Below are 12571 nucleotides of genomic sequence, written 5' to 3'. Positions count from 1 at the left end.
ACCTTGGTGACCATCCGCGGGATGAACGAGCCGTAGAAGAGCGTGTCGTACATCTCCTGGATGCCGACGCAGGCGGACGTCGCCCGCGCCATGGCCGCCGCGTCGTCGACAGGCGCCAGGCCGGTCCGCGCGGCGATGTACTGCGCCGCGGCGACCGTCTGGCCGATGCTGACGCAGCCGCCCTCGGCCGTCGCGTGCTGGACGATGGGCAGCTGGCCGAACGGGAGCGGGCTCCGGTCGCCGCAGGCCGCGGGCTTGTAGGGCTTGACGCCCGAGGGGAATGGTAGTCGAATGTCTTCAAACTCGACGTCCGCCACCGTCAACAGCAGGCGCAGGCATTCGCCCCGGTTCGCGGCGTCGAAATAGACGACGCGCCAGCCGGACGTCGGTTGAAGCGACGCGGACGCCGTGTAGAGCGGCGACGTCGACATCACGAATCGAGCGCCTGGCAGACGCGCTGTTCGACTCGCTCGTCTGGGAGCCGCTGCGGATCTTCGGCGCTCGCGCCGAACCCGTCGGACGCACCACGACGCCGCACGACGCGAAGATGGGGCAGCCTCGGGGGTGCAACAACGGAGCATGTTGCACGGCAAACAAACCGCGGGTTGCGAAGCTGTCCAGCCACCTCGTCTCCCGAAGCCGGGCATGGAGCTGTTGCCCTAGGAGCTGCCAAAGGGGCCAGGGCCAGGGCACGAAGCATGGAGGCCAACGTCGAGCACCACATGGGCGTCTACGGCGGCTGGGAGTCCAAGTTCGCCCGGAGCGCGTCGCCGGAGCCCCGGGGCCGCGCCTTCGCCGGGCCCTGCGTCTACGTCAACGTCTACGACATCACGGACATCGGCATGTGCGTCGACATGGCGGAGACGATGATTTCGCTCAACAAGCGGCTCCTCGGCGCCTGGGACGGCGGCATCTTCCACGCGGGCGTCGAGCTCGCGGGCGTCGAGTACAGCTACGGCTACTGCGACCGGGGGACGGGCGTCTTCACAAACGACCCCCTCGACGCCTACGGCGCGTCGCACCGGAGCCGCGTGCCCATGGGCCGCTGCGGCCTCGACGCGCGCGCCATCGAGCGGCGGCTCGCGCGGCTCGTCGCGCTCTGGCAGGGCAACACGTACGCGCTGCTCACGCGGAACTGCTGCCACTTCTGCGACGCGCTCTGCGCGGAGCTGGGCGTGGGCCCCATCCCCGCCTGGGTCAACGGCCTGGCGCGGTCCGTCCACGGCTTCACGGACTTCCCCGCGGTCAAGGCGCTCGTGGCGCGCGCGGAGCACGAGCACCCCGCGCTGCGCGCGCACCACCCTGTGTGGAAATCAAATCTTCAACTCGACTTCAATGTGAGCGTATTCGAACGTTTTGACACGAGCACTTCCGCTGTGCTTCGAGAACTCGATGAGAGCAATCGATTCGTCCAAAAATCAGCCGAATCGACGTCGATTTGACCGAGCTAGAGAATTTCAAAGTTTGGCCCCGACATCCCAGCTCACTGGTTGATTTCCACACAGGCACCACCGCGCGGGCGACCTCGGCCGGTCGCGGCGCGGCACGAGCGCGCTGCCCCTCGAGGCCCTCGAGGAGTACAAGGACGCCCTCGGCAGCGACAGCGACGACGACGACGACGACGACGTGTCCATCGCCGTGGGCAGCTCCGCGGACGGCTTCGACGACGTCGACTCGGACGAGTCCTTCGACGACTACGACGACGAGTCCGACGACGCGTCGAGCGCGGGCGCCTCGAGCGACGGCGGGGGCGCCGTCGCGGCGGTGCCCGAGGAGGCCGCCGTCGACTGGCGGTCGCCCGCGCGGCGGCCCGCGCCCCGCGGGCCCGAGCCCGCGGCGCCGCGGCCGCCGCCGGACGCGTGGACGCCCATCTGCGGGCCCCTGGCCCTCGCGACGGCCTGCTTCTCCGGCGACGACGCCGCCGCGCTCCGCGGCGGCGACGCCTACGCGGCGCTGCCGCCCATGGACTACGGCTTCCTCGGCGACGCGGACGTCTCCGGCGCGCGCGACCGCGTCTCCCGCCGGGCCCGGCCGGAGGCCCGGGCCCGGCCGGAGGCCCGCGCCGACGACGGCGCCGCGTCCGAGCCCGACTCGCCGCCGCCGCCGCCGCCGCCGGCCGCGGCGCCCGGCGACGAGCAGGCCCAGAGCCTCGACGAGTTCCTCGCGCGCGTCGAGATCGACGCGCCGGACCTCGCGAGCTCGCCGGACACGTCGCCGGACGCCGCGGCCCCGGCGAAGCGCAAGAGCAAGCTCTGGACCGCGGCGAAGGCGATCCGCCGGAGCCTCGCGCTCGGCCACGCGAAGGCGTGAGCGCGGCCCTAACGTCCTCGGAACCTCACGCGCGCTCGCTTCTTAGAAGACGCCGCGGAGGGCCTCGTTCTCCGAGCGGAGGACCCGGTTCTCCTCGACGAGCGCGGCGACGCGCGCCTGCTGCTCGTCGAGCATGCGCGCGAAGTCCTGCTGCTGGATCTGGAACTGGCGCAGGAGGTCGACGTGGAGGTTCCGCACGTCCTTGCGGATCTCGTCGGCGACGTCGTAGAGCACGGCCTCGAAGCCCGGCGGCGCCGCGGCGGCCGCGGGCGCGGGCGCGGGCCGCGGCGGCGACGCGACGTCCGGGAGCTTCGGCGGCGGCGGCGCGCGGCGCGGCGGCGTCGCGGCGGCGTCGCGCGGCGGCGAGCGGTCGCGCGGCGGCGAGCGGTCGCGCGGCGGCGAGCGGTCCCGCGGCGGCGAGCGGTCGCGCGGCGGCGAGCGGCGCGGCGGCGGCGGCGCGGCGGCCGCGGCCCGGCGCGGCGACGACGCCGCGGACGCGGGCGGCGACGCGCCGGCGGTGCCGAGCGTCGTCACGGACTCGCCGCCGTCGAACGTCGCGTCGTCGCGGCGGCTCCGGCGCGCGCGCGGCGGCGGCGGCGGCGCGTCGACGAAGTGGAGGGCGTGCACGGGCTCGCCGTCGTGGGCGTCGATGGAGGTGAGCGGCTTGGACGTCGACCGGAGGTCGTAGGCGACGACGCGGCCCCTGTCCGTCGCCGCGGCGACGACGCGCTCCGTGGCGAAGGCGACGGCCGTCGCGTCGCCCGCGCCGAAGAGGGCCAGGGCCTTGACGCAGGACCCCGCGTCGACGTCCCAGAAGGCCACGCGGCCGTCGCGCGTCGTCGACGCGACGAATTTCGCGTTCACGGGCGAGAACGCGAGGCCGCGGCGCGCGGCGCGCGCGTCGCCGTCGCCGTCGCCGCCGACGCGGGCGACGAGCTCGCCCCGCGCCGCGTCCCACAACCGCAGGCTCCCGTCGGCGTGCACGGCGCCGAGGATCTGCGGCTTCAAAGGGCTGAATTCCAGGCCCGCGGCGGGCGGACGGCTCGCGCCGTCGTCGCCGCACGCGAGGAGCGCGAGGAGCTGCTTGGACCGCACGCGGTGGAGGAGCACCTCGCCGGCGGCGTTGCCCGACGCGAGCGTGCCCGACGCCGCGTCGAAGCGGCAGCAGCCGATGGCCGACGCGTGGTCGTCGATGGACCTCACCACCCGGCGCCGCTTCACGTCCCAGACGCTCAGCACGCCGCCGTCGCCGCCCGTCGCCACGAGGCGGCTCGTCTTGTCGAAGTCGACGCACCTCAGCCGCTCGCCGCTCCCCGCGTCGCCGAGGCGCAGCGCGACCGCGCCGCCCTCGCGGACGCCGCAGAGCGCCAGATCGTCGCCGCACGACGCGGAAGCCTCGCCCGACGCGCTGAGCCGCGCGCACTCGACGCCGGAGCGGCCGTGCGTGTCCATGACGCACACGGGCACGGCGCCGACGCCCGCCGCCGTGGCGGACCAGATCTTGACGACGCCGCGGCTGCCGTGGGCCGCGCCGCAGGAGGCGAGCATGGTCGGTGGGCGTCTGCTGTGGTTTTAATGTCTGATTTTGGCGTGCGTTGCGTTCGCGCGCGTTGTTGCGGCGTCTACAGGCGCGGTATCTCGCCGTTTGCACTTCGTTTGCGTCGTTCGCGCGCGTCCGAGGCCTCTCTATGCGCTCAAATGTCCACAGTTCAGCGAGGCAAGGGGCAAAGCACCATCGACCTTGCACCGCACGGGCGACCGATGAGTGAGCCGAGCTCCCGCATCCGCGACAGCCTCTCCCAGCGCTCCGCCACGGCCTTGAACGACCCGCCGTCGCTGAAAGTGCGCTCGGAGAAGCCCATCACCAACGCCGAGGCGCTGCAAAACCTCGGCGAGTTCGTCGAGGGCGCGTCCGGCGTCTTCGCGCCGCGCGACGCGACGAAAAACGACCTCCTCAAGATGCAGAAGGCAATGAAGGAGGAGCAGGAGCTGCTCGCGAAGCTGTAACATGCCTCGCTTCGTCGCCGACGACCGGGGGTTTCGGGCGGCTCGAGGCCGCGGCGGCGCCGCGTACGCGGCCTACCTCGTGGTACTTTTCGCTCGCGCTACCACGTTCCTGCAGTTCTTCGTCGTCGCGCGGCGCGCCCGCACGCGCGTCGTCGATTGTGCTGCGTTGTGCTGCCTCGGAATCTCGTCGATGTGCCTGCATTTCGTGCAAAACGTCTGGTGCCGGCTGCCTGGGGACGTGTTCCGGCGCCCGCAGCCCTGGTGCGCGCGCTACGCGTCCGCCGCGGACTCGGCGGCCATCGCCGGCATCGCCGCCGCCGTCGCGTCGGGCGACGGTTTTACGTTCGCGATCACGGCGCTCGTCGTTTTCGCCTGGGACCTCGTCGTCGTCCGCCCGGACGACATCTGGCCGCGGCGCTACGTGCGCGCGGCCGCCTTCGCCGTCGTCGCCGCGGTGACGCTCGCGCGCCTGCCGCCCGAGACGCGCGCGGCGCACGGCGCCGCGGCCGCGGCGACCGCGGCGCTGTTCCCCTGCGTGATCAAGTCGCGGCCGAACCTGGTCGTCAACACGGCCTTCGCCTGCGCCTGGCACGCGGCCACGGCGCGGGGTGCTTTGTACGCGCTGGGGCTGCGGGAGTAAGGAGGCATAAGGAGGAGTCGACGGCGTTTGCCCCCGGCCGGCCAATCCTTGCCACGGCGCTCGTCGACGCGTCTCCGCCGCCGCCGCCGCTCGTCGTCGGCGCAGCCCAGCTACGCCATCCGCGCCGCGGTCGCACTACTCCTCTGTACATACGCGTCGCCGCTGCCGCGGATCCGCCCGCGCGCGCCGCCGTTGAGGATGGACGGCGACGAGGAGCGCAAGGAGGAGGGCGAGGTCTGGAGCCCCGAGGGCAAGTCGCAGGACGACTTCATGCTCAAGGACGAGTGCATCGTGCTCGACTACGGCGACAACGTCATCGGCCACGACAACAAGTACAACTGCCACAAGTTCACCGTGGGCATGCCCAAGGGCATCCTGCACCGCGCGTTCTCGGTCATGCTCTTCGACGTCGACGGTAAGCTGCTGCTCCAGCAGCGCGCGGGCGTGAAGATCACCTTCGCCGACGTCTGGACGAACACGTGCTGCAGTCACCCGCTCCACGGCATGTCGCCCAAGGAGGTCGACGACCCGGGCGCGACGCTCGGCGGCGACCCGGCCGGCGTCAAGGTCGCCGCGGTCCGGAAGCTCGACCACGAGCTCGGCATCGCGCCGGGCGTCCTCGACCCGAAGAAGTTCACCTTCACGACGCGCGTCCACTACTTCGCCGCGGACCTCAAGACCCACGGGCCCGACGCGCCCTGGGGCGAGCACGAGATCGACTACCTCCTGATCTACAAGCTCGACTACCCGGGCTCCGAGCTCCAGCTCGCGCCGCACCCGCACGAGGTCTCCGCGACCAAGTGGGTCACGCAGGAGGAGCTCTTCCGCGAGATGGAGGCCAAGGACAGCATGCCCCTCTGGTCGCCCTGGTTCGAGATCATCGCGAAGAAGTTCCTCAAGACGTGGTGGGAGGACTTGGACGGCGTCGTCGCGGGCGAGCGGTGCGCGGACTACGGTTCCATCCACCGCTTCGACTGCCCGGACTGGATGGGCGGCCAGGGCAAGTGCGAGCCCTTCCTGGACGAGTTGCAGCGCCGGGTGGCGGCGTCGACGCCCGAGGCCGTGGAGGGCGTTTTGGCGGACGCGTTCCGCGAGCAGATGCTCAAGGACGTCGCGTCCACGACGGCCGTCTTCGGCGCGTCGGGCGCCGAGATGAAGCAGGGCGCCTACGGCAAGGTGCCCACGCACAAGACGTCGAAGCTGAAGCAGCTCCTGCGCCCCTTCGAGGTCACGTCCGCGCTGAAGCTCAAGTTCCTGCCGAGCTTGGCGGGGTTGAAGGACAACCTCGGCGCGGGCGCGTCGGGCGACGTCAAGTTCTGCAACGACATGCTCTGCAAGGTGTCGCGGTCCTTCGCCGCCGTCATCCAGCAGCTCCCGGCGGGCTGCTGCATCGACATCTGCGTCTTCTACCTCGTCTTACGCGCGCTGGACACCGTCGAGGACGACATGACGTACTACAAGGGCCGGCTCGACGTGAAGCAGGCGGAGCTGCGGTCCTTCCACGAGGCGCGCCTGATGAACCCGGACGCGCCGCCCATCATGGGCTGCGGCGAGGGCGACGAGCGCGTGTTACTGGAGCAGTTCGGCGCCGTCGCGCGCGTCTTCGCGACGCTGCCCAAGGAGTCGCGCGACGTCATCAAGGACATCACGGACAAGATGGGCGGCGGCATGGCCGACTACGTGACGGCCGACTTAGTCCAGGGCACGAAGGACGAGGACGCCTACAACCTCTACTGCCACAACGTCGCGGGCCTCGTCGGCGAGGGCCTCACGGGCATCTTCGTCGGCCGCGGCTACGAGTCCGAGGAGCTCGCCGAGGGCGGCCTGCTCAAGTGGCCCTTCTGCGGCGAGGACAACAAATTGGGCCTGGCCAACTCCATGGGCCTCTTCCTCCAGAAGACGAACATCATCCGCGACTACCTCGAGGACTACGTCGACGGCCGCGCGTTCTGGCCGAAGACCGTCTGGTCCAAGCACGCGACGACGGGCGACCTGGGCGACTTCACGCGGCCCTGCGCGCGCCTCGGCGTCGACAAGGCCTGCCTCAGCGGCTACGCGGCGGAGGTCGCCAAGAAGGGCGCGAGCGACCGCGCGCTCGCGTGCCTCGACGAGCTCATCGCCGACGCGTTGGAGCTCGTGCCGGACAGGGCAGCAAAAGGGTGATTCAACGTCGCTTCAACGTGAGTGTTCCGCGCGCGCGCGTTCCGGAAAAAGCGTCCACGCTTCGAGGCCGTTCCGAGAGATGATCGCTCGTCCAAAAGTCAGCCGAAACGAGTGGAAAACGGCCGAGATAGGAGCCTTTGAAGTTGGGAAGTTCGCACTCTTTTCCTGCCCAGGTGCCGGACGCGCTCAAGTACCTCGAGAAGATCAAGACGCCCGAGGTCTACCGCTTCTGCGCCATCCCCCAGGTCATGGCCATCGCCACGCTCGTCGAGTGCTTCGACAACCCGAAGCTCTTCACGGGCGTCGTCAAGATCCGCAAGGGCATGGCCGCGCGGCTCATCGTCGACACGCAGAAGGGCCACGGCGCCGTGCTCAAGTGGTTCCGCCACTTTGGGGAGCACATCCTCGACCGCGTCGACGACTGCCACGCGACGTCGTCCGACAAGTGGCGCCTCATCGCCGCGGCGACGCGCGTCGTCGCGTCGACGCCCGAGCCGCCGCCCTACAAGAAGAAGGCCGCGTTCCTCGTCACCGTGGGCTACCTCGGCTACAAGATCTCCAAGTTCGCCATCAACTGGATCTGGTGGCCCCTCCTCATCCGCCCCTTCCTCCTCCCGGCCTACCTCAAATTCCTCCACCCGACGCTCAACGCGACGCTCATCCCCGCGATCACCGAGAACGTCGTCCCGGTCCTCCGGCAGGCGCCCGTCGTCGGCGGCTACTTCTAGGCGCCCCCCGCGATACGTAACGCCGCACACGGGGAGCTAGCGCAACGATGCTAGTATGTGGTGAAGGCAAGTTTACCGTATCGAAACATGGGAGGTCGGCCACAGGCTCGCGACGCACCGCGCCAGGAAGGCCCGCGCGTCGCCGGCGTCGCATGGGGCGAGCTGGCAGGTGACCGCGCCGGGCCGCGGCGCGCCGGCGTCTCCGCCGCGGAACGCGAGCGCGGACGCGCGGTCGCGCCAGAAGGCCGCGGCGAGCACGAAGGGCGTCCGGACCGGGTCGCGGGACGACAGGCTCGCGGCGCCCGGCGGGAGCCGCGGCACGCAGTCGTCGTGGTCGTGGGGGAGGTCGTAGGCGTCGCCCGGCGCGCCGCCGAGGAGCGCCGCGCCGAGCTCGTTGAGCGCCACGGCGCGCCGCCCGGCGAAGGGCCCGCCCCGCAGCGGCGCGACGCGGCCGCCGAGCGCCGCGGCGACGACGCAGTGGCCGCGGCCCAGGCCCAGGACGGGCGCGCCCGCGGCGAACGCCGCGGCGACGGCCGCGCGGAACGCCGCGGCGCCGGGCTCCCTGCTCCGCGCGGCCGCCGCGGAGCCGGCGACGACGACGCCGTCGAGGCGCCGCGCCGCCGCGACGAGCGCGTCCGGCGCTTCGCGCGTGGCGTCGACCTCGACGAGCGCGACGCCGTCGAGGAGCGCCGCCAGCGCGGCGACGTCGGACGCGCCGTCGTGCCACAGGGCGAGGCGGAGCCGCGGCGCCTTTCGACGGCGCGCGACGACGACGACGACGACGACGACGACCGAGGCCGCTACTGCGAGCACGCCGAGACGAAGCATCTCGATAGGCTGCCCGCCTACATTGACGGAAACTTGCCGCTGATGGAAATTAATCTATTGCCTATTGCGTGGCTTGGACTCATCGGCGTCGTCGTCCGACGACGCGCCACCGACAACAAACCCTGGAGCGCCAGACGCTCCTCGGCAAAAAGGACAGCGACGACATGGACGCCCTGGACACGGAGCCGCCCGGCGAGGACGACGCGCTCATCGCGTCCCGCGTGCGGTTCCTGGCGGGCCTCGCCTGCCTGAACTCCGTGGCCCTGGGCTTCCAGATCGGCGCCGTGTCCGCGGCGGCGCCGCTCATCCAGGACACGTACGACCTCAACTCGTTCCAGCTCGAGATGTACGAGGCGGCGATCAGCGCCGCGGCGATCCTCGGCGCGGTGCTCGCGGGCGTCGTGAGCGAGCCCGTCGGGCGCCTCAAGGCCTTCCAGATCTCGAGCGTGCTCTTCATCGCTGGGTCGCTCATGCAGGCCGTGAGCTTCGGCTACTACATGCTCATGGTCGGCGTCTGCATCGTCGGCGTCGCCGTGGGCTTCGGCCTCAGCGTCGACCCGATCTACATCGCGGAGATCTCGCCCCAGGGGGACCGGGGCTACTTCGTGACCTGGAGCGAGATCGCCATCACGGGCGGCCAGGTCCTGGGCTTCGCCGCGGGGCTCGTCATCGAGATCATCTTCTCGTCGTGGTCGGGGTCGTGGCGCATCATCATCGGCTGCGGCGCGCTGACGCCCATCGCGCTCTTCCTCGCCGTGGCCTTCGTCATCCCCGAGTCGCCGCGGTGGCTCGCGATCCACGGGCGCGTCGACGAAGCGCGGGCCGTGCTCGCGGGGCTGGGCCTCTCGCGCGGCGCCGTCGACCGCACGCTCGAGGACATCGCCGAGGAGCAAAGGATCGCGCCCGCGGAGGACGCGTCCGTCGTGGGGCTGCTGACGCAGCGCCGCGCGCTCAAGCCCGCGGTGAAGCGCATCCTGCTCGTGGGCGTCGGCGCGGCCGTCGCGCAGCAGCTGAGCGGCTGCGACGCGATCTTCTACAACTTCCTCTTCTCGCTCGAGGCCGTCGGCATCAACTCCACGTGGATCTCCTACAGCATCCTCCTCGGCCTCGGCGTCGTCAAGCTCTGCACGGCGATCCTGTCGTGCCATCTCCTGGACTCCGTCGGCCGCCGGCCGCTGATTTTAGCGAGCGCGACGGGCACGGCCGCGACGCTCTACGTCCTCGCGCTCTTCTACGCGTTCTGCACGACGCTCAAGGGCAACGTCGCCTACCAGGCGGGCATCATCTTCTTCTACTACGTCTACATCTTCGTCTTCGAGCTCGGCCTCGGGCCGGGCTGCTGGCTGATCCCGTCCGAGGTCTTCTACAACGCGATCCGCATGCGGGCCATGACGCTCGCGACCTTCGCGAACCGGTGCACGACGACGGGCGTCGTCGCAACGGCCATCTCCATCGAGGACGCCTGGTCCTGGGCCGGCTACTTCGCCTGGTACGCGTCGACGGCCGCCGCCGGCGCGGCCTTCCTCTGGATCTACCTGCCCGAGACCAAGGGCAAGTCCCTCGAGACCATGTACGCGCACTTCGAGGCCATCACGGGCTCCGAGGAGCACAGCCGGCCCTTCACGCCGAGCCCGTTCCAGCGGTCCCTCGACGGCGCCGGCGACGCCAAGGCCGCCGCCGCCGCGCGCGACCAGGCCGCGAGCGCGAGCAAGATCGTATGAGCCCGGCGCGGCATGACGAGGGTGTCGGCGCGGCATGACGAGGGTGTGGGCGCCCGCCCGGGGAGGGTTGGTGTAGGGTTGGTGGAGCCACTGGAGGGTCTGCGGCCGAAGCGCGCGGCACCGACCCCCGGGCGGCCCGGCCGGCCGAGCGCATCGCTGTGCCGACTCGAAATCGAAGGTGTTGGCCGCCGCGCGCCAGCGAGCGGCCCGCGCCATTGGACGAAAGCTCCCGCGCCCCTGACCGCGCAGGACGCGACAACTTGCCGCGCTCGACGCCAAAAAAAAAACAATGGGCCGCGACGACGACCGCGACCGCGACCGGTCGCGGCGCGACCGGAGCCGCGAGCGGTCGCGGCGCGACCGGAGCCGGTCGCGGGACCGGAGCCGGCGCGACCGGTCGCGGCGCGAGAAGAGCGCGGACAAGGCCGCGGCCGAGCCCGCGCCGGCCCCCGCGCCCAAGGAGAGCATCGAGATGATCAGGCAGAAGTCGGAGATCGACGACCTGACCAAGGACCAGCGCACGGTCTTCGTGAGCCAGCTCGTCATGAAGGCGACGGAGAAGCAGATCCGCAAGTTCTTCGAGAAGGTCGGCAAGGTCAAGGACGTCATCATGATCCGCGACAAGTACACGAACCGCCACAAGGGCTTTGCGTACGTCGAGATGGCGGACCTCGAGTCCGTGCCCATGGTGCTCATGCTCAACGGCACGGTCGCCGACTTCCAGCGCTTCCCCATCCTCGTCAAAGCCTCCGAGGCGGAGAAGAACTTCCTCGCCAAGCAGGAGGCGACGGCCGCGCAGCAGGAGGCCGCGGAGGTGTCGCGCGCGGCGGCCGCGCCGCGGAAGCAGCTCCTCGTGGGCAACCTGCACCCGAACATCACGGAGAGCGACCTGCGCACGGTGCTGGCCCCCTTCGGGGCCGTCGACGCCGTCGACATGGGCGCCGTCGCGCCGGGCTCCGCCGTCGTCACGTTCGTCCACGCGGACGACGCGGCGAAGGCGAGCTCGCGCATCGCGGGCATCGAGCTCGGCGCGGACAAGCCCATCACCGTCGAGTTCTACGACGACCCGGCCTTGGCCGGCGGCGGCGTGTCGTCGTCGGACTGGAGGCTCGACTCCGACGTCGCCGGCGGCGGCGGCGTCGCCATGGACCCGGGGTCGCGCGCCGCGCTCATGGAGCAGCTCGGCCGCGGCGCGGCCATGCCCGGCGCGCCGGGGGCCGGCGCGCCGCCGCCGCCGCCGCCGCCCCAGCCCGCGGCGCCGCCGCCGCTCCAGGGGCCCGCGACGGCGGCGTTCGTCATCTCGAACATGTTCGACCCCGCGACGGAGACGGACCCGACGTGGCGGTCCGACATCCGCGACGACGTCACGGCGGAGTGCGGCAAGTACGGCCCCACGGTCCACGTCCACGTCGACGCCGTCTCGCCCCGGGGCCTCGTCCACGTCCTCTTCCGAGACGCGGACGGCGCGGCCGCGGCCGCGGCCGCGCTCCACGGCCGCTGGTTCGCCGGCCGCGCGATCACCTGCGTCTACGTCGCGCCGGAGACGCACCGCGCCCAGTTCGCCGCCGAGATGTGAGGGCCGGGGGGCGAGCCGCGGACGACTAAGCACCGGCATCCGCGACGCGCGCTCCGCGACGCGCGCGCGCGCCGCCTACGCGGCGAAGTCGACGACCTCGGCGGGCGCCAGAGGCTCGGAAGAGGCCTTGGCGGCGGCCGCGGCGGCCGCGGGCGTGTTCGTGCAGTCCGTGATGAGCTTCTGCTTCTTCGCCGGCGGCGCGGCCTCCGCGGCGGCGGCCTTGCGCGCCTTCTCGGCCTTCTTGGGGTCGAAGGTCACGTCGACGAAGTAGCACTTGCCCTGGCGCGTCTCGCCGGAGGCGCGCTTCTCCTCGTTCGTGGCCACGCGGCGCTTCGCGGTCCAGCCCGAGCGGGCCTTGACGTGCTTGTTGAACGCCGTCCAGCACGGCTGCGTCAGGTGCGTGCTCGGCTTGAGCAGCTCGACCGTGACCTTGGCTTTCACCGCCGCGTCCGCCTCCGTCGCCTTGGCGTGCTTGTCGAACGCGGCGATGGCCGCGTCCTCGCGCCGCTGCGCCGCGCCCGACTTCTCGCGGAAGGTCGAGCGGTCGAAGCCGTCGTCGCCGTAGCCGCCGTAGCCGCCGCCGTAGAATGAAAACATG

General features: G+C 71.5%; 5 protein-coding genes across 5 annotated transcripts; all 5 read left to right on the top strand.

Moving 5' to 3' along the window:
- Nucleotides 1-899: 899 nt before the first annotated feature.
- On the top strand, nt 900-1214 carry AURANDRAFT_6447 (hypothetical protein; the record flags this gene model as incomplete). The annotated part of the gene is made up of 1 exon (XM_009039261.1): nt 900-1214. A coding segment is annotated over one exon (315 nt), but the record flags the coding sequence as incomplete, so codon positions are not given.
- A 3941-nt stretch (nt 1215-5155) lies between these two features.
- On the top strand, nt 5156-5932 carry AURANDRAFT_27565 (hypothetical protein; the record flags this gene model as incomplete). The annotated part of the gene is made up of 1 exon (XM_009039442.1): nt 5156-5932. A coding segment is annotated over one exon (777 nt), but the record flags the coding sequence as incomplete, so codon positions are not given.
- Nucleotides 5933-6274: 342 nt separating this feature from the next.
- AURANDRAFT_2849 (hypothetical protein) lies at nt 6275-7467 on the top strand (the record flags this gene model as incomplete). Its single annotated transcript, XM_009039249.1, has 3 exons — nt 6275-6985; nt 7031-7093; nt 7294-7467. Coding segments are annotated over 3 exons (948 nt in total), but the record flags the coding sequence as incomplete, so codon positions are not given.
- Nucleotides 7468-8840: 1373 nt separating this feature from the next.
- Nucleotides 8841-10397, top strand: SOC7 (hypothetical protein; the record flags this gene model as incomplete). The annotated part of the gene is made up of 1 exon (XM_009039443.1): nt 8841-10397. One exon carries the CDS (start codon nt 8841-8843, stop codon nt 10395-10397), a length of 1557 nt encoding a protein of 518 aa, XP_009037691.1.
- Nucleotides 10398-10646: 249 nt separating this feature from the next.
- On the top strand, nt 10647-12016 carry AURANDRAFT_71788 (expressed protein; the record flags this gene model as incomplete). The annotated part of the gene is made up of 2 exons (XM_009039444.1): nt 10647-11517; nt 11631-12016. Coding segments are annotated over 2 exons (1257 nt in total), but the record flags the coding sequence as incomplete, so codon positions are not given.
- Between the last annotated feature and the right edge of the window lie 555 nt (nt 12017-12571).

This window comes from Aureococcus anophagefferens (genome assembly GCF_000186865.1).
Source record: "Aureococcus anophagefferens unplaced genomic scaffold AURANscaffold_11, whole genome shotgun sequence".
Classification (NCBI taxonomy): Eukaryota; class Pelagophyceae; order Pelagomonadales; family Pelagomonadaceae; genus Aureococcus; species Aureococcus anophagefferens.
This window is presented reverse-complemented; position numbering and strand designations above follow the sequence as displayed.